Source organism: Rhinolophus hipposideros, assembly GCF_964194185.1.
Source record: "Rhinolophus hipposideros genome assembly, chromosome: 25".
NCBI classification, from domain to species: domain Eukaryota; kingdom Metazoa; phylum Chordata; class Mammalia; order Chiroptera; family Rhinolophidae; genus Rhinolophus; species Rhinolophus hipposideros.
In genome coordinates this window covers 29061334-29087262 of record NC_138071.1, presented here as the reverse complement: position 1 = coordinate 29087262, position 25929 = coordinate 29061334, and the positions used below count along the sequence as shown (strand labels likewise).

Sequence of the window (25929 nt, the reverse complement as noted above, 5' to 3'; positions counted from 1 at the left end):
AAATATATGTACACATATATATATAAAACAATTCAACACAAAACAATCCCCCCCCCCAACAATCTTACATAAAAGCCAAAAGTAAAAGTGGCCCCATCTTCTAGTCGTGCACAGTGTAAAGTAAGAAAAAGTCAAACACAGGCAACAGTATGTATCAGGGATCAGCTAACTACAGCCCAGGGGTCAAACCTGGCCCAACACTGGATTCTGTCCGAGTTTTCCTGACACAGCCACATTGGCTGATGCAAGAACTACCTGTAATTGCTTTTCTGCTGAAATAGCAGAGCTGAGTAATTGCATGACAGTTTGGACAACAAAGCCTAAAATATTTATTATCTGGGCTCTGTTCAGAAACAGTCTGCCGAGCCCCAGTACATACAGACTCTGCAACATACACCAGTAACTGCAAATATACAGAAGCACCCTAATGCTATAGCCCAGCGAGAATGAGCGTGTTATGGTGTGTGAACACGCAGTCAGGCTAGAAGGACCCAGCGAGACAGTGGGAAGACCTGGTGACACCTGGCAGGGTCAGAGAGACCGAGAGGCCTTCCTCTTGGAGGCCACGCAGCTGTAACACCCCAGGCCCACCTCTGGTTCCGCTGCTGTCTCTTCTTTGGGCTGGACCACCGGGCTAACTGGCTTGACCGGCACCTCCGCCTTGCCCTGTGCACTCCGGGACCCCAGCCCGGGCCTCGCAGGTGGTGACGTGTTGACCATGGGCTTCACGTGAGCCGCAGGTGTGGAGGGGCAGCGACTGTTGCTCAGCTCCAGCACGTGCGGCGGCGCTATGGGCAACTCGCGCAGATTGCTGTTTCTCGGGGCAGTTGGCTGCATCTGCTGCATCGGCCGCTTGCTCACGTTCTGAGAACTCGTATTCTATCACAAGAAGGAAAGCTCAAATTATACCGGGAAACTTGGGGGAGGAACAGAAAGGCACACGATACAAATATTTCAACCCATTCCAGTCGATGAGTGAGTCCTCCTTCGGGGCGGGGAGGCAGATGAGTTTCCCATGGGTCAATACTTTTCTCGCGCCTGTATGTCCCCTGCTCTGGGTTAAGGCCTGGGCCTGGTAAAGGAACCCCAGCTGCCTGCAGACAGGCTCCGCTGTATGGAAGTCACACCAGGGCATTGCAGCTGATACCTGAGTGTGGGAACGGACATTTGTAACAGAAATGAGAGCCGACAAAGGACTTCGTCTGCACAAGGAGTTGGCATGACCACTTGTGCTGGGCCCCTAGATTTAAGGTGGGACCAGAAAAGAGTCATGCACCAAGTCATTGTCCCCAGAGGAGAAAGGCCAGCTCATTTCACCCCAGGCATAAACGCGGTCGTGTCCATCCTCAGGATTCTTAGGAGACCTGACCTGGAGGCGTTTACAGAGACGTGCGACGGCTCGCCCATCAGTGTGCACCGCACAGGCCGGACATGCAGCCTGCCGCTGCTCTAACAGAATGAAGTCTCTTCCTAGACCTGAAATCCTTCTTCCTTCTATCATTTAATCTTAATGTTACTTGAAGAAAGAAAGATGCAGAGACGAGAAAGTTTGAGATGAAAACCAGCTAAGTGACGCTTGCGGCTCAAGGTCACAAGGGACCGCGCTAAAAGGAAAACCCCCGTCTCACCTCACAGCCTAGAACTCTCACCACGGGGCTATTCATAAAAGGGTTAGTTACTTAATGGAGAACAAGGCAGTAGCAATGACGACTGTCTTTTACTTTTAAAGCCACACACACTTCCCAGTTTCTTCGATGCATGACCAAGCACTCACTTGTTGACGGTCCCGAGTGTAACCTCACAAATCAATGCACTGTCAGTCTCCCACAGTTAAATAGAAGCTCCAAATAGGCAAGAACTCTGTCTCGCTTGTTCACTGCTGTACTCCCAGGAGCTAGAGGAGTGCCTGGCAACAGGACATAGTCCATAAATTCTTCCTGAATTCACTTATTTATTCAGGGCCCGAGGAGACAGAGATAATCTGTGCATCAAAAAATAAGTAACTGGCAAAAGGTAGTGTCACCTGAAGTATTCTATGAAGTTATGTGTCCATTAATTAGTAATATCATCTATAGGAATACCGGACATACAAAAGGTGCTAAAGTAAATAATTATGAATACAGTCTTTCAGGTACAAAGGGACGTTATCAATTTCTATAGTCAAGAAACCCAATCTCCTAAGCGGTTTTTAAACATGCACTCACTGTAGAAAAATGCACTGCATGTTTTGTTAATTAAATCAGAGCTGGAAACTAGCCGGGCTCCTCAGTTGGGTCCTGAAGTTCTGCGCCTGGAAGAGGCTGGAGACCAGCGGACACTTACATGCCGCAGGCCCTGGCGCTGGGGGCACTGCACCCGGCTGCTGCTCGGCGGGGGCTGAGACGTCTGCACGTGAGGCCGGAACTGGGGTTGCGCCATGGGCATCAGAGGCGGCGGGGGCACAGACAGGTGCTGGTGTGGAGGCGGCGGTGCGTGTGGCTGGTGCTGGGGGGGCGGCTGGTGCTGCGGGGGCGGCTGGTGCTGCGGGGGCGGCTGCAGCGGGGGCGGCTGGGGCTGCGGCTGGGGCTGGTGTGGCGGGGGCAACGGGGGGTGCAGGGGCCCCTTCCGTGCCAAAAGAAAGAGAAACAATTCATCAACAGATGTACTAGCTATGTTCCAATTCAGCCATTCCCTTCAAAACCCCACCACCAGGAGGAAACGAAGTGGTACAGTTTCATTGTAGATTTGCCGATGAAGGTAACACTGTATTTGCCCTAAATCCTTGTACTGCTGCAACTCCAGGTCTGTCCTAGGGAAGTTACTCGGGATGTAAACACAACCCCCAGGATGCTGAAACCACAAACACAAACTCGTGTCAGCCAGAAAACCGCAGCCTTGAGCAGCAGTTTACATGGTGTAGTGAAAGGTCATTCCACAGCCACAGTTCGCTGGGAAGAAAGCGTGCTGAGGAGGATGGGGGCACCAAAAGAAGACTGAAACGCAGGGGCACCCAGTGCTGGTGGCGCCCAGTGCTGGTGGCGGCTGTTTCAGCTGACGGGCTTATATAATTTCCTCTTTAAATCCTTATCTATGCTCAGATAGCTCTGCAATGAAGATGGAGTCGCCGTGTGTTTTTTAATTAAAAAAACAAAAAACCATTGTATCCTACTTTAACACCCTAAATAATCAATTTCCTTTTTACTCAGACACAAACCCTATGTGCTCCCAATGGTTAATTAAGCTAAGCATACCATCGCTATCCATTTTAGTAATAAACATCAAGTATAAGAAGAAACGGACAGGTAAGAAGGACTTCACAGAACCAAGACAGCCCGGGAGACAGCAGCTGTCGGCGGAGGGTACTCAACTCTTCCCCACAGGGAGGGGTGAACAGCACACCAGCTCCCTCCCCGCAGAGAACCTTCCCATTACATACTGCAGGAACAGAATGCGATACAGAGCTTTATTTCCATGGCTAAACCTTGTACGACTGTGCCAAAGGTGAGCAAACTTACTTTCAAAATTGTATTAGCAGTATATCCTTTAAAAAATCTTAATACTGAATTTTCATTTCCCAAAAAAAATGACCTTTTCCACTTCTCTTCCAATGAAGCAGATAAACATACTGTCAAGACAGCTGCCTTTAATAAACAGCAATCTAAGCTCTGCACCCTGACCCTTTCACCCCCACATCTTGGCAGACTAGACGAGCACAACAGTGTGAAACTGGGTTTCGCAAGGCGCACTTCAGGCAGCTGCCCTCCAGGCGGACCTACCTGCATGCTGGGCTGTGCGTGCGCGGGCAGGAACGGCTGTCCCGGGCCAGGCAGGAAGGGCTGCCGCGGAGGGATGAAGGGCCGCGTGGCTGCTGAGCCGGGCTGGCTGAAGTGAAGGACGCCCACTGGGCCCGGAGGCTGCAGGCTGGGCCTGACGGGCCTCTCCCGGGGGAACACTGGCTGCTGTGCTTGCTGGTTAAACGCTGGTCCCGGCTGGGTGAACGGCAAGGGGCTGGGCGCGGGCACCGGGTGACTGCTGCTGAGAAGTGTGGGAGGCGGTGGCGGTGGAGGGGGGCTGCGCTGCTCCAGGAAGAGATGACTCGGGAACCGTGGATCACCTGAAACTGAGCGGCAGGAAGGACCGTCACCCTCTGGTCACACAGCACGCGCCTGACAGGAAAACTGTGCGCCGCACTCTTCCTTCGTCCCGCCTCAAGTTACAAGTGTGGCAGGGAGCGAACGTTTGAGAAGAAGTCCAGATTTTGCCCCTAATTTCTCGACTGCCTCATCAGTCACTTTCTGTCAATGGTCTCCCCCTTTGTATGCGAAGTTGCCAGTCATGTCCAATTTTAGCCTTTGGACCGGAACACAGAGGTGCTGTATAGTACAAACATCTGACACTCTAATCAAATCTCCCAGTGGCAGCTAAATTCGGTTTAAAACATAAATGTGTTTTTCAGGCACACCACCCAATCCAGCTCTGTGCCTGCTATCCTTTACCTCCTAAGAAGAAAGGGTCTCTGTCCTGGGGAGGGGGCGGGGCTCTCCACTGGTCCTGAAGAGGAAGTCGTGGGGGCTGGCTAAAATTGTTGGGAACAGGTCCAGGGGTGTGCTGAGGGAATTCTGGCGGGCCCTGAAGAACAACAGAAAAACAAGGTGAAAGGCAGGAAAAGAATCTGTAGTCTTCCGAAATGAAGACACGGTCCCACGTTTTTCTCTGCAAACACCAAGTAACTTAGCTCCTACAACCCCCACTCCCTGCCCCACGTACATAACTACATGTTACAAAACAAGTGATTCTGCCATAACGAAACAGTCAAACATCAAAATGCAGCATCTAAACATGAATTCCGTGTTTTCACATTGCTACAGCACCACACAAATACTATTTTTAAGCTTATTGACAGCCAAGCAATTACTGACCTCCCCGCCCATTAATCCGAAAGACTAAATGTCTACTCTCCACATTCCTGACATTTATCTTCTCAAATGTGCCGTCCTTTGCTACCTTTTTAACACAACCATAAGCTACAGCTATGAAGCTGCTTTACTTCAAAAGAACAAAAAGGAAATCTAATTTATACTATAACAAAAATCAGCAATCTGACAAAACAGGAAAACGCAATATAGTTAAGAAACCATGTTACTACAAAAGGAATATTACACCATTGGATTCCATCGGATAAAATATTCTGGACTCTTAAAGCTTAACATTTTTCAATAACTATGTATTTCTAGAACTCTATAATACAAACTAAAATTACTTCATTTTTCAGTTGGCCTTTCAAGAATTCAGGGATTTTTAAAAACACTGTACTTTCTTAAGAAAGCCTCATGTTTTCTTGGGAGGCATATAAAGCAAGCCTCAAGTATTTTCAGTTCTCCAGAAAGAATTCATTAATTATACATATCATCAAGGTAACTTTCATTTAATAACACCTCATTCTCTGAAACTCAGCCAGTATTTCTCAACTTTTAAAAATCATACTCCTTTATCATACTTAAAATTCTAATGCTTTTCCTGTCATTTAATATTAGCTGTTACTACTAAATGACATCATTTTATAACATTGAAAATGCTTTTGCAAACTACACTTGCCTTCCTTCTCTGTTTAGAAGTCTGCTCTACCCATGCATGGCATTTTAAGAATAATGCAAAATGAACGCCAGTACAACCGCCACAAACCCCTAAGACCTATGGCGATATAATGTTAAAGGAATTATGTTTAAACATAAATATTGCCCCTTTATAAAAACACAGATGTTAGGCACTTACTGACACACACGGCACAGAAAGTCTTGAATTCTTGTAGTCTCTGTCTACTCCTTGAGGTGAAGCCAAGGAAATTCTCACCTTACCAACTTCTGACACTAGAGACCGCCCCCTTCTGACCTCCAGGTACAGGCATCAATTAAGACACTCCCAAAGCAATAAGGGTCAGTGACTGAGAACGGTGAGGTTTGTAAGTGACAATACAATGGTGTACATCCAGACCAAATCAGAACACTTTCTGCCCCTAATAAATGTATACGCTTTATCAGGTTAATGTGAGACTTAACCGAGACAATGCTTTGATATGGACACTGTTCAATATTTAGTATTTTTACTACGATAAAGATAGTATTAGGTTGGTGCAAAAGTAACTGTGGTTTTTGCAATTCTTTTTAACCTTACAAACTGCAATTACTTTTGCACCCACCTCATAATGTGCTAGGAAAACACTTCTGTAGCACAGGCTCTCACAGTTAATTATAACTCTGCATTAGCAGTTTCCCTGAAGTTGCCTTCTTCCTTCCACTGCCACAGTCTTCCTCATGTGTTAAAAACATGGTGTTTTGTTTGAAGTCAATGAAATGTAGTGTGTATTTTCCTGTGTATTTCACAAGGGAACTTAAACAGGATACTTCTTAATAAAGTATTTATTTACAGACTATAGCGCAAGTATGTTACCTTTAGTTTTATGTATTTTTTCTCACATATAAACTGTGAGAAAAGTATTTTAAAATCATCTTCAAAACTTTCTGGATCCTGTTATTATTTCATAAAACTGCTGAAACCCTTCTTCTTGGGTGGCACAGAAAATAAAGTTAAAAACCGCCTGCCCTCTGGCACACCGTCTCCAGTCCATGCAACCTGCCCATACAAATCAGCAATGCTCTCTCTCCGTAAAACCCATTTTCACCTAAACGGCTTGTTTCCTTAAACTATTTCAATATATACCTGACTGTCCCTCTTTGGGGCGAGGGGACACCAGGAAAGAGTTTCTAACAGGTTAAGTACAGAAGGGACGCATAAGAGTCATCAAAATAATTTACACTGAGAAATGCAAAACCCACAGATCAAAACTTATGCTAAAGCACGGAGAAGGGACAGCACCACAGCCTGAAACAAGCTACTGATGTAAGAGAGAAAAGGAATTACTGAAATTAAATCTTTTAAAAATGAAAAAATAGGTTATTTTTCAAGAGGTTTTTGGCTTATAAGTTAGTAAAATATTAACACCTCCCTGAAGACAAATGAAAAACATTTTCAACCTTAAAGTGATACACGATCGCTCTCTTCAAATACCTGAGTGGTGGCCATTTGTAAGTCGGTGTGTGTCGGGCTGTCTGCACAGGACAATCTAGATACGGGTTCGGAAGGTTGGTCTCACAACGGAATGGCGCCTGGGAAAAGCCACTCAGGTACAGAAGTGGCGTCAGCTGCCGTGGGGACAGTCTAAGGGACCTGGCCCAGAGAGCCCTCAGGGTTTAAGCCAACTCTTGGGAACACTGGGTCTCTCCATGTTCTTGGAATCATGCAGCAAGTTGAAAGTTTTAGCCACATGGAAAAGATTGCTAACTGCTTACCTAGTATAAATTCTCATTTCTTCCCAGTGACAGAAGGACAACACTGTACCAGCTAAAAACTCCAAATGCCAACTTGTAACAAGGGGGGTTCTGGGCGACCAGGCACCGGCAGATGGGCCACCCCAGCTGCATGCGCCCCCTGCCTGGAATTGGTAGAAAAAAATACAGGTCCCTCATAACGTCACAGAAGGGCTATACCAACCCAGAACTTGCTCATTTTTATGTAAAAATAACACTTGGTTTTTAGTCACCATGAACTGAGTCTTGTTACGTGTAGCCTCTTTCACATCCTGAGTGACAAAAGCCAAGTACAACATCTTTCATAAACACAGTGGCAGGAAACCTGCAGAACAATGAACTTTTCCTTTCAAGGATGAAGAAACTCAGGTTTACAGAGTGAAAAGTGAATTACCCAAAGTTACACTTGTCAATAAACAACTCAAGACATGAACCACTTTTTCTCTCTTGGTTTATAAAGTGCTCTTTCTACGACCCCACTGCCCCTGCCGCCAAACACCCTGTGCTGGGGTAGGCCCGGCCCCAAAGTCTCACACTACCCGCCAGGTTCTCTTGATGGGTCATTCACTTAAGGACTTCCATCATTTCATGGGTAGAAAGGATAATAAATCACCAACCAATTCCCTCTAGCAAATGTAGAATGATTTTAAGACTGTTAGTGAGCTGAGAACCTTTAGTACTAACATAATTCTACCCTAGGAAAGAAAAGGCGACCATAATCCTTTCAAATAATTGCTGTTTTGCTTTTCTTTATATGCCTTAAAAAACCCAAGGTAAGAAATTATCTTTCTCTTTCATGTTATTCTTACACAAATTGTACTTTTACTTTTTTGCATCTCTTGTTAATTACATGATGTTATCTATATTAATCCTATTCAGAAAGAATTGATAACTTTCAAAAAAGAAAGATGAAAACTTTGCATAAATTGCTTAGCCCAGTTAATCGTATAATGCAAAGAATAAAGAGGCTCTAACAGCTATTATATGACTTATCAGCTTCCCTAAAAGGGTCAGTTGGTATATTTTAATAAGACTAATTAAATACCTTAACAATGTCATTGAAACTTCACGAATCTTTCAATAAATTACAACCTTCTGATACATGTTTTCATTTCTTAATCTCACTTAAAATGCAAAGAACTATGTAAGAAAGGCTTCTCAGTTAATTCTAAATAAATGGGTTAAATAAAAAGATGAAAGACCACCAATGACCCCTGACAATTAAAATTAGAGCCCTCTGTTAATCCTCTTATTTCAGTAGTTTCCATAGATTTCTTTTTCCTTCAGGTGGCGTGCCCTGTCCATTTTCCTAGAAGGTACTTTTATATTTACAGACGCATTGTAAACACTTCAAAGAAGCACATACGCAGTGCCAAGCAGCAGGTCTCATGGGGTGGGGGGGACACCACACAGACTTGAATACACTGACATCAAGATAATCCCAGCGCTGATACTAGAGCACGCACTCCACGTTATAACTTCTTCTTTTTAGTACAAAACAGTGCGATTTCACACAATGAAAAACCCTTTATTTCTGCCCCTCAGCCCGCCCCCAACCAGCCTACCCAATGGCAGGCCCGTCCACAGCAAACTTTTCCATGGAACACTTAGTGAGGTCACAACCTTAAGACAGTTACGCTTCACCTTCCCAGACGGCCTTCCTTTCCCCCAGTTTACAAGGTGCACGCTGACGTCTAGAGGGGGAAGAGGTACAGTGTGAAGAGACAGATGGCCTTCATTCCTGCTGCACCCCATTAGGTGAACTTAGGCCGTTTAATCTTTCCAAGACTCAGTTGCACCATCTGTACAACGGGGAAAATGACACCTGCCCATGCTGAACACAAGCCCTGAGCAAAATCTGGTAGTCAGGAATCACTCAGTAACTTTTCTCATTGCCACTGACCTTCAGCACTTTCTGCTCTAGGAGAACTGGACTTCATCATTCACCAAAGGGCCAACTAAAAAAAGAAAGCCGCAGTATCCACTACCAACCGAAAGCACACTGTCGATTTGTTTTGCAGCTCTCACCTGGGGAGACACCCAGCACACAATGCACACTCCCACTCCTAGCTACTTACTACCATGTGCACAAAATCGCTTACAGAAACTTCCTTCAGCAACTTGATTCGTAACAGCCAGAGACTAGCAGCAACCCGAGTGTCTTGCTGGGAAATGGGCCAACTGTGGCACCCCACACATGGAATAACACGTAGCAATAAAAAGGACACACCCCTGCTAGGTGCAGCCAGTGTGTCAGTGGGTCCCAAGCGCTAGCACTGCACTACGCAAAAGAAGCCAGACTCCAAGCCAAGCATGTCGCGTGCTCCATGTACACATACGACAGGATTCGAGGGCTAGAAACAGGTCCGGGGTTGCCAGGGGCTGGGGAGGCGAGAAGGGCTGACAACAAGGGGGCAGCCCGCCGAAGTCTTCTGGGGTGACAGCACTATTCCCTATCTTAATTGTGGTGTTCACACAACTGTATGCACTTGTTATAAAATTCAGACTTGTACATCAAAAAGACTAAATTTTTTAAAATTAAAGAAAAATCTAATCTTTTGGAAGAAGTGCTTTCAGGTACTTTATAATAAAGGAGGGCCTTTTTTAAAATTTATCTTAAAAATATATCTAAAAAGAACAATAGGTCTTCAAAGACTCCTGGTAAAATAAATGTATTTTTTTAAAAACTGGGGTGCTTGGCAGGACTCATCACTAGAAACAGGCACGGAGACATTCCTGGCACAGATAAGAGTTCTAAGACTTTGAAACTGCGGTACTGTCAGCATTTCACAGGCTGAATTATTAAATTACAGATGGGCAAATTCAGCTCAACGTTTAAGCCTACTACACACAACACTACGTACCTGGGGGGGTGCGGGGGAGGGTGAAAGGCTTTCATTTCAATGTGACAGTTACTTAGCCGAACATTAAACTTTTAAAACAGTTTATCACACACTTTATAATGCAGTTTTTACAATGTGTCTGAATGGGTCAGTTCCTGTACAAGAAACCAATTCTGTATGATTTCCACGAGTATTCGCTGGCCTTTGAGTTCTTCATGTGGACCCCCACCCAGCCTGCCTCCACCAGACATTCAGATGTATGCTGACAGGACAGAAGTGGAGTGGGTCACCTCCGTACTGGATAGCTGTTAGCACAGTGTTTAGCTGCTTCTGTTCCTGCTGCAGATGGCAATTCATTGATATGATTAAATTTGATGGTATGATAATGTATGGTAATCATGATTAATCAGAAACCCACTAGCAAAAGGAGGGTGTTGGGGATTATGTCACCTGCATTTTAAGCTGCATTCACTCCTTGCAAGCCTGACAATGTTTGACAGCTGGAAGATCTCATCCCACATTCGCCTGTGACTACCCATAGATCTGATAAGAGAAATCCCGTCATTCCTTCTCCTTCCTTCTCCTTCTCGGCTGTAGGTGCTAGTAATTACAAAGCATTGCAGGAAGGTAGTTAAACCAGGAAGGTTCAAAGGGAAGACTTTTTTCCTAGACGGAATAGAGTGTGGATTCACATCTGCGAGGGCTATAATCAGAAAAAAATGTAATTCGATGCAGCAGTCTCATCAAGCATGATTTGCATGAAACGCCATGTAAAACACATCCAGGAACTGTCAATCACCAGCACCTGGTCCCAGGCACCCCTTCCGTGGAAACACTGCAGCCAGGCCGACCTGTGAGGCCCCGAGCGCGCACCACCGATGCAAAGCAAACCTCTGCCTAAGTAATAATGGAATCGCCAAGAAGACTAATTTAAACTTGACGGTGTAGTCTTTCTTAACATTCTTAGTTTTAATTTAAACAAAGATCACTAAGAAATTATTCAGCAGCCAAACTACTTAGTATTTAACTGGCTACCCTTGAAATACCAGCATTTATGCAACATACCAATGGAAAATCAACGACTGACCAGGATTTAAAATACCCTCGGTCAAGAATCCTTAAATGTGAGTGACTTGGGAGTTACTTACTCCTCTACTGAAAAACAGCAGTTGCACTGACACCGAAAACAAGTAAGGTCAGAGAAATCTCAAAGTAACATTTAAATTACTAACATCCTGGTGTTACTTTTTTAAGCTTTAAAAACAATAAATAAAACTTTATTGTAAACTTTAAAAACAATAAATATCTCTTTGAGGACAAATATGTAAGGGCTTTATATTAATGACCAAAACAGCAGGGAGAGACTTTGTGGAAAGAGAACCCTATTAGACCAACACGCGTGCAAAAGGAAAAACATTTGGAATTAAACACAGAATTCACACAGACACAGAGATAGAAGCTTATCTGCAGAAGGTAAATTAGCCTCCCCACCCCCGCCCCCTACAACAAAACAAAAAAGAAACTGTTCTATTAAACTCCATTCAAAGGTCCTGACATGAAGGAAAAGTGGCCCTGGGGTTAGTGTGTGTCTGATGGCAAGAATGGACAGAAGCAAAGGCTCGGAAGTGGCGGGAGCGACAGCCCCTCCCAGGAAGCATGAGGAGTCTGCTGGCTGCCTGTGCCAGTCAGTTTGCGTTAGGTATTCACTACATAAACGAGATAAATTTCCATTCGACAGATTAATATTCCGATATGAAAAGCAGCATGAAAAAGACTCATTCTGATATGCTATCGACTGAGATACATTTGTATTTCCAAAAAAAGATTCGTAATTCTGATTTAAAAAAACCAAAATCAAAATAGTCCTGAGAATAAAAGTTTGAGTGAGAAGAAACATTTTTGAGTTTAGCACTAACAGCCGTGTCCCTAACTAAAATTAAATACATAACTCTGATTTTTAAACGATAAGCTAATGACAAAGCACTTCACTGACTTCCAGAGCGAGGGAGGTGGGGGGACTCCCAACCCGACACCCCACCGCCAACAGCCAAAGCAGTGCTAGCTCAGTGTCAGAGCTGAAGCAGTCTTTTCCAAAACAATTAAAAATAAGGACCCGTTTCTTAAGTTTGACATTTAAATCTTTGTTTCAAAAACGGTTTATTCAATTCTCTAAGTAAAATTCATTAACAGAAAATAAAAATTTTCATTTTGCTACATCACGCATAGCCCAGAACACGGTCTTTTGCCCCAAGATTTGATTTTTTTAAAATGCTTTTCAACAATTCTATGAAAATAGTCTCATATTAGGTTGTCTGGAGTTCCCTGTGATTTTTATTTAAAGAACTGGAGGCACTGTCATTTAGCACAATTTCTTGGCATACTAGCTCGAAATTAAGAATTTCTCAAGTTTTCATAAAGTTGTCAAACAAAATGGCCTATTAAGAAAGTCTGACCATGCTGGGGAAGAGAAGGGACCCCTGACCATTAATACCAGCTATATTTTAATCCCTTTAAAACCTGGAAATCTCGTGTACTCGTGTCCCACTGTCTGCCCTTTCTACTCTTCAGTCAGCTGAGAGCTGAATTCCCATAGTTAAACGTGCAAGACATAATCCTACTGTGCAAATTTACACCCGTATCCTTGAAAACAACAAAAAGTAAAAAATTAATATGTACCCTTCTCTACTCATTTTACGTAGCTCCTCGTAGGTAGCAGGATAACCCAATAGTAAATTCCAGTGTACAATCATTCAACTACTATTTATCTGCACCATCTGTGCATGAGGCCCAAGGCCAGGGCAGCCCGCCCCCGCCCCCGGGCCCAGGATGGCTGGGACTAGCTTACCTGCAGACAAGAGCCAAGCGCTCACACAAAACGGGCAGGCAGTATGAAGCTGCCCGCAGAACAGTAGCTCTCCGAGGAGCCCTGGGCACTCACATGGGCACAGGCTGGGGATAGGCAGCATTACAGTGGACTCCGTTCGCTCTTGTCCAATATATTTCTGTAATTCCTATCTTTTTGTGTGCCATGAAGGTGCTGATTCACACAAACCCGCTGATGAAGCCTAACGTGTATGTGCACACGCTTGTTTCAAAAAGCAAGATTCAGTGTAGTGAATACTGCCTACCCCCGTCCCATTCGCAAGTGCCAGGACAGAGCCCACAGGGCACCCTGCCATCAGTAAGAAATCTCCAAGCGCCTTGGTCAAGCCACAACAACACTGCCTTCGCTATTTTTATCATTTTACTCAGGTGAAAACTGGCACAAGGACAAAAGCTGGGCTTCCTGTAACTCTGCCTGGTCCATTTTATGGCTTAGGGACTATGAGAACGGTTGGCAGGAAGGAGGAACTCACTAAAGGCTCACGAAACTATGTTTCCATTAATAGAAACCAAGATTACCTCAGTACTAGAAAAGGGAAAAAACAGCTTTCCTCAGAAAGTCTGGCGTAAGTCAAACAACAGGAAATGACCTAGAATTAATCTTCCTTCCCAAAAATATTTTGATGCACTTTTTAAAAATGCAATACCTCTATTGTACTTTTTAAAAATAGATTCCACATCTAATTATTTTCTCCAGCAGAGACTGATGACAGAAACAAGTAGAGCACTGCATTCTCAAGAACCCAAGTTCGCTGTAACTTCAGCTTAAGACCAAGCATTTGACGCTTAAAAAAGATACATGTTAAACAGTAGTAAATAAACTGAAGAAAACATTTCTCAGATTATATCATCCACGTGACTAATTTCTAGCTCAACTATTTCCTATCATCCTAGCACACTTCTGAGCTCAAAAACAAGACAAAACATTAGGCGCTGCACAACTCTGCCAAAAGCAGTTCAATAATATTCACCACCCTCACACTACCATGTAACTTATAAAGAAGTTCAATTTCTCACAAAGAATTTTCTTTCATTATCTTCTTGTAATGTACTCAAGTATGAGGTTTGCTTCCTCTAGGATCAGATACAGTTATATTTGCCCAATTAGAAAATGTAAGTTGATGAAAATTGCGAATGATTACTCTAATTTTATATTAGTAAACATGTTTTTACAATGTGTTTACATACAGCATTGCTTTATGTTTTTCTTAAACTATGATCACTCTTTCACATCATACTTTATCCCTATAAAAACAAAACAAGAAAAAAAGTCCAAAAATGATTTGAACACAGATGTTCACTTTCTAAAGTACTCAAAATGTTAGTGTTTTATAATAACTAGCAGTTAAACTACCTCACCAGAAGAAGTGTATCTAATGACTATAAGCTTATCCTGGGGTAATGCAATTAATACATCTTAGCTATTTAGACAAGTGCTTCAAATAGGAAATTGTGCTCAATAAGTTATCACCTAATTTTTAAAAAACAACTAGTTTTTACAAGTTGGTAAGTAATTTAAAGAAAAAAATTAGCTAATGTAAGGGAATGAAACCAGTAAGAATCAGTGTTAGAAATCATATCATAATTCATAAATAACTACAAATCAAGGAAGTTTCTTAAAAAATCTCTGAACCTTAAACCCAACACTGACTATTTTTGAATAATCTTCTGACCATAATCTAGATCATTAAAACCCTTTTGCTAAAATGCCATATGTGATAAGTAAGACACCTACTGAAATGAAGTATCATAGCTCCAGTCTAATAGGTCGTTTAGGTATTTCTGATCAGATTATTGGACCTAAACCAAACTACATTTTCTTACATACAAATGACATTAAAATGTTATTGTCTGGTCCATTTTCGTCAACATTGTTTTAAAAAAGAACACGTTCTCACTGATTAATACTACCATGGAAAAACTACAAATTGAACCAAAAACTCAAACAAAATTTACCTAAACAGATGCAACTATTTAAGGGACATTTTTCTTCTAGTTAAGACATGTCAAGAATAAAGTTATGGAAAGTACAGGAAAGTGTGTGTGTGGGGGAGAATATGTGTTTTCTTCTAAAGATATTTTAAAGAGAACACCTTCAGTTTAAAAGATAAAACCGATGGCTCATTAAGACTTTCCAGGGTTGTTGTTTTTTTAAAACAAGTGTAGAGATCTCATCATTATTCCCTAGAATTTCATACACATACCCACACGTACACAAATACACATGTGCCCACCCACATGCACACACTGTAATAAAGCAAGGCACTTCCTCACTTAACATAAGGCAATAATAAAATCAAAATTCATACTCTTTAAAATGAAGGGCATTTCCACTGATGATCCTGATTCAACAATTTTACAGTTAAACAAAATTAATTCCATTCTCAGAAACCCACTGACCTTAAGCTTTTAACAAACATTTTCCACTGCAAAAATGATGGCCAATATTTACAAATCCTTAAACTTATATTCAGCTGGACCCACTTGTATTTGCTGCATTAATATTTCTTAGTAAATGTGTGCTCATTCCTCTCAGAGCAGAAGGAGCAGCTGCTACTCACTGGGAATCTCTGGGGTCCCACGGCAGGTCTCGGCTGGCTCGGGACAGGCAGCAAGGGCACTGTAGAAAAACACCTCTCATTACAAACACGCTTTCCTGCACACCCAAACCCACCGGAGAAGGAATACAATATACGAAGTTGACTACAAAATACATCTAATGTGCACAATCTATAAACTATATTCACTTTACACTTGAGTGTTTAATATTTACAATTCCACAAAGGAAAATGGGAGAGTAGAGCTTTTGTCTTCATACAATATAGCACAAGCAGAAGCTTAAAATTTCAACAGTGAATTCCTATTTAGAATTAAAGTATTTTGCAACAGAAGATATTATTCCTCTAAAATAAAAAAACTGTGTTTTTCATACCCACACCCAGGTTATCCAGGCTATCAAATCCTACTTATTATTTTCCCATGCCAATCAAATACAAACTTAAATCTAAACCCTCTAGAATCATGAGAGAGTGAGAAGGCAGGCAGGAGAAAGTGGGACAGGCAGAGAAAGGAAAACACAGAAGTCTGTGGTGGTGTTACAAAGAACAGGCTGCCATGCCAGGACTCTGTGTTTGTTTTGTTTTGAACCAAGCAGAATTCCCATCGATCTACCAGAAGAACAAGGCATCAAATAATTTTAAAACAGACATTTTATAATATGGAAGAAGGCAGATCTTAGCTTGACATCCTGGGGCTAAATCAGTCATGTTTAAGCTATTAAAACTTATGTGATATACTGCTCTTGATTTTAGAGAAACAAAAACTCTCCCCTGAGGGGTGACTGCCAAAAGGTGGCGTGCTGTATCTTCACTGAAATGTGCTGCCGCATGGAGCTAGTAAGTGCTCAGTGTCAGGTGTTCCGGGCTGACAAGTTCACACACTGAAGTCCTAACCCCAGGAGCTCAGAACACGACTGTATTTGGAGGGAGGGCCTTGAGAGTGGACCTGACTGATGTCCTTGGAAGGGGAGGTTAAGACATAGACATGCCCAATGACCAAGTGAGGACAGAGCGAGGACGATAATATAACTTACAAATCAGAAATATAGTAGTATTATACAATATTACTACATAATATAAATTATATAACATTATATAAATTATATAATAATATTAAAAACATAACATATTTTTAATTTAAGGAGTTTCTGGTAAATGAGAAATACAGAAATCGCACAGCTTAAAAGCCAATCAAAATTACTTGAAAGACAGGGTGCTGAGACAACCGATTTTTTAATCTATGATTACTCAAGGAATTCTGTCCCCTGGGGCTTGTAACTACATCACACGTCCATGGGTCCAACTTTGATAACAGTGTGCGTGGGCCTGTGTGGCTGCTTGGTCAAAAACAAAGTGGGACTCAAAAAAACTACTTTGATAAAATTTTGTAAAACGCAGAAGTCCATCCTTCTCTTGAGAGTCTAACCCAATGAGTCAGAATTTCAAAATGAGAGTCGGTCAATTTACAAGACTTTATATATACAAAATAGGACCCAGCCCCTAAGCCCACACAGCAAGCTAACAGGCACTGGGGTACATTGATTGTATACCTGAAGCAAAACACTAGACTGTGAAGCAGAGAAAGAAAAAACCAGAGTATCTCTGACCTCAAAAGATTATCATGAAAGTGAGAAAACAGAAACTACATGTTGAACAATGTAAAGACAGCATTTTTAAAACTAAGCACCAAATATAAAATACCCAGATGTTCAACAATACATACCACTGATTTTTAAACTTGGGGTTTAAACATCAATTCCTGTCAAATAATTCCAGTATAATGAAAGATAACAATGATAAAACTCTCTTGAACTGGGGGGAGGGAGAGCAAGAAATCTAAGAGAGATCTCCACAAAGGACTCCCATTATACTTAAGATGCCTCACACAGAAAGAAGCTTTGATTGTTGGCACTGTTTAAAAATAAAGTATAAAAAGCAACAAGAGAAAGAAGAGAAAAAGAAAGTTGCCCAGAGAGCGTGAGAACAGGAGTGAGGGGGCTGATCAGAGCTCGCCCACTGAGACTGCCTGGGCCGAGTGGTCCAGCGGGTCTACAGGCAGGAGGGCACTTCTACCCATCTGCCTCCCTCTCCATTGTGACCAGGAGAGAGCTTCCAACGTGATCTGTTAATAGATCATTCCAGCTGATCCTTGAACTCTATTTGATCTTTAATATTTATATTTTCTGTTGTCTGATGTAGTTAATGAACGGACTAGATTAAGTTTTCAATTCATTGCAATAGTTGTAAAAGTGAAAATCTGAAGAACAAGTTAAATTTCTGTCAAAACTGGTTAAGTAACATATGATGGGACACTCTTCATCCTCGCAATAAAATACATGCCACCAGGAGAAGACGGGAATCCCTTAATTTTACAAAGCGATTCCCCCAGACCTGCAGCACGGGCAACAGCTAGGCACTCAGCCTCTGAAGAGAACTGTGTTCTCTACTTCAGCTCCTTCGCTTACCACTGAATGAACGAGGGCTTCAGAGTGTTGGTGCGTATGCCCAGCAGGGACAATGCGCTGCTGCACCAGCACATCTCAGGATCAAAGGTGTGTCAGCGAAGGAGCATGGCAGGCACTAGAGCACCAGCTCCTGACGGGAAACCATTTCGCTGGTCCTAGCAGCGCAAGAGCTGCTGCCTGGAAGCCGCTGGCTGGCTCTGTTCCCTGAAGGCGGTGGCGCGGTGGGTGCCAGGCCTGCATTCTACACCTGGGAGGCTGCTCACTCCCCAGGCGCACTACTGCCGCGCCTAGAGGGTACCTTGGGGTTTCCTCAGAGCTTCCCTGTCGGTGTTCTGATACCATTCTGTTTTTATTAGGCTGCTGAAATCTGCGCACATTACCGACTGCCAATTTACAAGGAAATACACAACAACAGATGCTGCCAACGCAGACCGTCACAGCCAATCCGACTGGCTGCAGCGGCACGGGTGGGAGGCCACTTCCACGGGCCATGCTTCCCCACGGGCTCACGGGGACCACATTCCCACCAGGCATCCCAAATGCCTCAGCCGCCCTCTAAGCTCAGCACTTTGCACACAATCAGAAAACAAAACAGCATCTTTACGGGCCTGGCCCTCCAGGCCCCCCACAAACACTGGACCTTGAGCACATACATGGCCAGAGGGACTTGACACCAGCAAAGGAGACACATACCTTGCACAGGCGTTACCACCGCCCCTTTGAAGTGGGGGTTGATGTGTATGTTCTTGGGCTGCTGCGGGGCCCCGGGAGGAGGGGTCATCAGCACCCTCGGGGCGTCCATCTGGGGCGGCATGTGCACCCCCTGAGGAGGGGAGGGGTGGTGCGCAGGCTGCAGGGGCAGCAGAGGCTGCAGGGGCTGCTGCTGGAATAGGCTCCTGATTGGCTGCTGCTGCGGCGGCGGTGGCGGTGGCTGAGACTGCGGCGGGGGAATCAACCGCGGCGAGTGCGTCTGAAACCGCAAAAGACAAACGCACAGACGTCAAATTCAGAACATGGACGCTGACAAAACTGTTACGTAACCGTAACCTGCACGAGGCAGCAGAGAGAGCTGGCTGCTCCCTTCGCCTGATCCCCAGGGCTCCTGCCCGGCTCCCAGGTGTCCGTCCCAGGGCGAGAGGGGAGCCTTGGCAGCCCCCAAACACCAGGCATGGGTTCCAAAGGAAACCACCTCGGCTTGGCCAACAACCCAGCCAGGGAGCAGAGCACCGCACTGGGGACAGGACACAGCTGCCCCGGGCTGTGGCTGACAGCCAGGTCTGCCGCTAACTCCCCTGGGAGGAGGGGACTGGGAGACGCTGCTGAGAGGTGGCGCCTGACCTGGGAAGGAAGGCGGAAAGAGATGTACCAGGCAGGGAGTACGGGAGGCGGGCGGACACACCTGCCGGGGACAGCAGGGGCCCCCACCAGGAGGGAGGCGAGGGTGTGGACAGTACACCCCCGCGGAAGCCAAGGCCCTGAGGCTGCTCTGAGCACCCAAGGTCAGCATGAAGGAACTGCCTGCTGCCCACAATCCTGGGAGCTGGGCGCTCCCTGTGCTCCTCCTGCACCGGGGCTGCACGTGCACTTGAGCAGCTGGCGGCCCGAGTCCTGCTGCCGACCCGTCAAACTGGCCCCCGACAGGCGGTGGGCAAGTACTGACTGTTCGCCCGCGGATGACACCCGGTCACGGAGGCTCCTGGGGCCCAGTGAGGGTCTTACTGCGCCACGTGGACGTGCACAGTGAGGAGTCCCTCACACAGCCGGCCTGGCGGACAGCCTATCGCCAGCCGTGAGCAATGGACGAGGGGAAAGGAGATGGACGCAGACTGGCCACGTCACGGGCTACGGCAAGAGGTGAGTGGGAGCAATGGCCACGGTCTGAGGAAAAGCAGTATGGACGAGTCACAAAACAGAGTTCTGAGACCTGGCTGGCTTCCTACCCACCCTCCACAGGGAGGACTGCCCAGCCCCGGCGCCACCCGCAGCCACACATGCTCCCAGGACCCAGTGTCCACCCTCTAACTCACGCCATGTGCGGGTCGCACGTGGGCACATGAGGAGGGGCCTCGGGTGCCTTCCTCACCAGGCCACCTGCGGACAGCACGGCGGCTGCAGGGCCAGGACCAGCTGAGCTGAACCTGAACAGAACGAGAGCGGGCACGCCACGGGCCACGCACCCAGGAGCAGCAGGGGCTCGAGGCACCTGGGTCTGAGCAGGAGGAGTTTAGGGCCTGTGAGATACCCGTGTGCACAGCCACGGGGCAGCTGACACACTCCGAGCTGGCGAGAGGTCAGGGCTAGAGACTCAGACTCGCAGGGAGACAGCAGATGGTGGCAAGGACTAGTGAGAACGCCAACGAAAAGGAGGCCAGAGGACAAAGCCCAGAGAACAATGCAGCTGACGGAAAAGGGGAGTGAGAAGGGGCACCACCAAAAGAGAGCACACCCCGTTTCAGACCCCCTAATAAGAGAGGCTCAAGAGCGGGGACTCATGGGTGATGCCCAAGGTCCCAGAGTGTGGTCCAACAGGAAAGGACAGAGGTGAGGCAGTGATCCCAAGAGCACACTCCAGAGAGGAGAAGACCAGAGCCCAGACCAAGGTGAAAATGGACAGAAGCAGAGACGTGAGCAAAGAACAGCCTTTCCAGACCTCGGGCGGTGAAGAGTGGGAGACAGACAGCTAGATTCTGTCCTAGATTCTGTACGTAACAAATTCCTTTATTTTAAGTAGGGTGCGCTTGAGAGAAGCACTTCTCTACAAGCAAAAGATAAAAGCAAGGCTCGTCTGTGGTTCCTATCTCTTTTGGAAGCAAGTCTCTTAGTACTATCTTCTTCACAAGCAGTTGTGTACAGAATGATTTTTTTTAATACCTGAATACCAGAGAACAGAATCATATTATAGACTATCAAGAAACAGTAGCCATTATTCCTATTACTGAACTTTCGTTTCGGACTAAGCGATAAACACAAGACGCAATACCCACAAAAGCTTATTCCATTTGTCCTCAAGTTTCTCCCAGTAGAACTGTAAGCATTACCACGACAGGAGGCTGTGTGGGGAGCAGCGCGGGCCTGTGGTCCTTCATCCGGCCCCGCTCACTGTTCTCTCTCCTCTGGTCCCCCATTCCACGACACATGAGGGAGCCTCCTCGCCGCCCGCCCCGCCGGGAACCGTAGCGTCCCTGCTTATGCTGTCGTTCTCTTTCTTCAAATTCAAGCAACGCAGCTTTGGCCTCCGCTGACAGTTCTATGTGAAAAGATGCAGACATGTTAGAAGCATTCAAAAAGCCTGAACGAGATACACAGGAAGAAAACAGAGAAGAAATACGTGACAATGAAACTCTGGGAACAGCCTCATCCACTATAAATAACTACCTAGCAGGACACAATCGAACGCTCATTCACTAGTGAGACTGCTGAATAAAGGCACGCTTTCGTCTGGGGGCAAAACCCAAGTGTCTCCTGTATAAGTAAACTTGCGAGTACTTTCACCTGAGACCCTAAAATGTGTTGAGGGAAGCTAAAAAGAAGGGGCTGAAGTTGCAGGTAAACCACAGCCCTTGTAGTGCTGGGCATTTGCAATCGTTTTCTCTTTCACTGACAGCAGATGACATCGCTCAGGACCTGTCCCACCAGTCCTACAATTTTCTTAGTCAAATAGATGATTAATGCACAGTGGCACAGAGACCCCAAAAATATATAAAACAAATTCCTGACTCTTCTGATTTTAAAACAAAACTACTAATGAAATCACTCTGAAGTCAAATAGAGTTAATTTCACAAAGAATAGAAAACCCATTTACTACTACTATCGTTCCCCGTTTTCAGATTTATGTATAAAAAAAAACTACAGTTCATTCTGTGAAGACTTATATGCATGCAGTCTGACATGGAAGCCTGAATGTCAAATGAGACCAAAGTCAGACGAGAAACCCATTGATGCCAACATCTGTGGGGCAGCTAGTAGGTGCTCGCCTGTCTAATGCTTCGGGGACACAAAAAACATGCACGTGGGCCCTAATAAACTTCAGTTGGCACATTATTCTAAATTCCTTAAAGAAAAGAAGGTGACATTCAAATACGGTTCCTTTATTTAAAAATATTATCTATTGTGATAACACGTCTTAACATAAATAAATGCATATATTCCAGAGATTTCATGGAATTCGTAAGCATACCTATACCTTCTTCCACAGTGACAGGTACATTTTAAATGTTACCGGTTTGTCTCCTACCTCAGATTCCATAATCATCTCCAAACTCTTCCAAAATCTCTAAGCCGCATTTCATTTTCTTTAAATTGTTTCTATGGTATTCCCCTTCCCTTCAAATGAATCTAGACCCCATTCGAAAGAAAATTTAATCTCTTCTGAACAAGCACACACTTTTAGTCTAATCTCGACTACAGGATTGGTTCACATACACATTCTATGTGGTGAATCAGCAATTATTTTTCTCGTGGTTCTACGTGTCAAGATTAATTTCACTATCCCCAGTAATAAAATGGTTTCAAATGACATCTTTAATCAGCAAGTAAAAATGCTTTCCTCCAATTGAGACAAGCTGTCACAAGAGGTCACCAAAATATGACAGGATGGAAATTACATTTGTAACTTCAACTGAAATGTTAATTTCCCTTTAAGTGTTTTCTGAACTATGTCCAGATTTTGAAGTAAAGAGATATAGCTTAATGTAACGAAGTTTTACACTGTATTGTCCCTTTCTAAAATGTGCTTAAGAAAAACAGATTTACATACAAATAATTTTACAATAGTTGTACTAATACATATTTATAGAACACACAGTTTATTCGGCAAAATAAAAATAACAAAAGATAGTCTGAAGGGATTTTTTTTACAAGATAATTGAATCAAGAAACCAGCAAAAGCTTCAAGTCCAAGAACCACTGTGTAGACTTAGAACAGCAGTCTTACTGCCGGCACTAGCGATCTTAGACTGCTTATGACTAGATGAAAACATTTTTCCCACAGATCCTATGCCTTAAACAAAATTAACTAAGGGTATTATTAAAGAGAACCTTATGTGGCCATCACAGCAATATTCCTTAAGCTAAAGCAATAAAACAATTTAACATAATACACGTGCCAATGAAACAGAACATTGCAAAACCTAGATGCCTACTCACAGGTAATGAAAACAAGCCTAATAAATAAATGTGGTCTCACTCGCTGCTTGTACTGCTTTCCCCGACGACTGAGGTCCGCCCCAGGGCAAGAGAACTGGAAGCTCTGAACTTCTGAGCTGACTTTCGGGAGACTGGTCAGTGACACCCACTTCTTAGAGATGGCTTTTGACATTTCCACTCAAACTAAATCATTCCCTTACACACATTTCAGAAACCCTTCTCAATTGCATTCTATGAGAAAAGCCCTCACGCCCTACAGCATCCTTGAGGTGTCATGGACACATTTCTCTCCTAACTATGGAGTTCTGTACCATGTTTGGGAAAACTGAGAAACAGACACATTTTCTGTGAGGTTTAACTCCCAGATCCTGCTTGAGGAAGAAGCTCACTGTTTAAGATCCTAACTGAGCTGAAAGCCCAAAACTCTCCTCCTAAACCAATGGGAATTCAAAACACAAAGCTTTGTAGCAGGCTCTGTAACTGTCAAGACTGCCACCTGTATGACTTAGTGGTCTTCATTTAAGGGTGACATCACATATTTGAATGTGAGAAATAAGTGACCCAAATGCCCTGCTATATTCTGAAGAGGACACGCTACCCCACTTGCAGAGTAACAGCCCAGAAATGGGGGCGCATGAACATTATTTCATTCTTTTAAAGAGAGAAGTGTTCTCAACATTAATCAATGATTTCACCAAAGAATTGTATTTATTTGTATGCGAAATGCTAAGACATGTGTCAAAAATCTGTATCATATGAGACGATCTAGCAAGATATTCTGAATCCCTTACAAAGCATAGGTAAACAGCATTATACAAACCAATAAATGAAAAGTTATTCTATACAGAACCTGAAACTAACATTTCTATCACTATGAGCACAGAAAATGAAAATTAAAAAATTATGCAAATTTTCAAATATATGGTGATGGAAGGAGAACTGACTCTGGGTGGTGAACACACAATGGGATTTATAGATGATATAATACAGAATTGTACACCTGAAATCTATGTAAATTTACTAACAATTGTCACCCCAATAAATTTAATTAATTTAAAAAAATATGCAAATTTCTAGCTTACCAAATACTGTAACAGCCTCTCTTTCTCAATAAATACTTTTCTATATATAAAACTAATCTTTTGTTCAGGTGAGGGGAGTAACTATTAAAGTAATAAGAGAACTCACTGTTTTAGGAAACCAATCATCAAACGGACAGAGAAATCCTTTTTAAACTGGGAATAATCCTAACTTTTCAGTCACTAGAAAATGCATGTTTCCAAACACGAAGCTTCCTTAGGTTAGGGCTCAAAAACACAGCCGAGAAAGGTACTTGAAGCCCCATTTTCATCTGCCCTGTTATTTAGCCAAATAATCACATTCTGCACAAATGCATTCAAGGCCTCTTTTTTTGATGTTTACACAATGGTAAATGGTCAAACTGTTTATGCTTAAGCCACTCTGTCTCTAAGGACCTCAGAACTCCCCCACCCCCATATTTAACGGGGCCCACCTGCCCACCACTAGCCCCTCCCAGCCTAGCATCTCAGGATGACACGACTGCAAAGCTGCCAGAGGCCTTAAGAGGAGACTCTACACAGGCTCTGTAATGAAGGCAGCACACGTGACCCGGAAAACGATAAGATAGAGCAGAGGTCCTAAAAGAAAGAGATATAGGAATGAAACACAAATCACAAACACAGGAAGCTGCACATTTCACTACTGTCAGTGCTCGGGTCAAGGTAGTGGACAGAGATGACCCCAGCTGAGGACCAGGGGTGGGCAGAGGCAGAAGCATCAAGGGCCACGAAACCCACCATGGCATACAGGGAGCTGGCTGCCGAGGGGAAAGGCTCCCCCATTAGTGGCGACTGGCAAGTGATTTGCCCTCCTTAGAACCCCCGGTATCCCAGTGAGGGTTTGATACATCTGGCGCCCCAGTTACTGTAACAAAGCCATGCCCAGCTAACAAAGCAGCAGGAAGGTGATGAGGCCCTGTGCCACTTCCCCATTAAGCCGCTGCCCACTGCCCTCTGGTGTTCCGCCGGGGCACCAGCTTTGCCTAGTCCGTTACCCCAGCCTAAGACTGAGCGGAGTCTACCTGCTGAAGGACACTTTGTTTTTTCCCATCCTCCTGTTTTGAGACCTTTGTTTCATCGCCTTTCACCCAAGGGCAACTTCAAATCCTCTTTCTTAGAAACCATGCTGTCCTGGTTCAGACCAACTTTACACCATAACTTGAGAAAAGTCTAGGAATTTCCTAGGCAAAAGTGGAGAGCGGTAAGATTTCACAACTCTCTCCATGAAGCTCACTTAGTAAAGGAACAGAGTATGACTGGTTCACTACTGTTAACCTGTACATCTTGGGGGCTTAGTGTCCTCATGTAGAACTGCAGAATTGGTCTCTGCCACTTCAAGACACATGCTTAGGTTTCTAACAGAAAATAGCTACAACTAATGGTGTTAAAAAGTAACAGTTAGTTACTAAGTTGTAACTAAGTTTCTTGATTGTTATTTGACCGGGGACCAGAGAGCAGGGACAGCCCTCTATCGTTCCGCCCACCTGGGAAGGCATCAGAAAGCCACCTCTCGGGCTCCACCCTCAACCTGTGAATCAGAAGAGCTGGCAGTGGGTCCAGGAATCTGGGTGCTACCCTGCCTGCTGGGTGACTGTGCTGCTCACTCATATGT

The 25929-nt window shown here is 44.4% G+C and overlaps 1 protein-coding gene across 2 annotated transcripts in view; it reads right to left on the bottom strand.

Moving 5' to 3' along the window:
* Positions 1–25929, bottom strand: part of RBM33 (RNA binding motif protein 33) — an 83864-nt gene that overhangs the window by 30517 nt on the left and 27418 nt on the right. For both annotated transcript variants that reach the window (XM_081038818.1, XM_081038819.1), the window contains exons 7-13: positions 21131–21339; positions 18786–19062; positions 15631–15689; positions 4476–4608; positions 3756–4099; positions 2323–2601; positions 592–879 (exon numbers count right to left, since the gene is read on the bottom strand). In XM_081038818.1, coding sequence (XP_080894944.1) covers positions 592–879; positions 2323–2601; positions 3756–4099; positions 4476–4608; positions 15631–15689; positions 18786–19062; positions 21131–21339 — 1589 coding nt within the window. The remainder of the gene's footprint in view (positions 1–591; positions 880–2322; positions 2602–3755; positions 4100–4475; positions 4609–15630; positions 15690–18785; positions 19063–21130; positions 21340–25929) is intronic.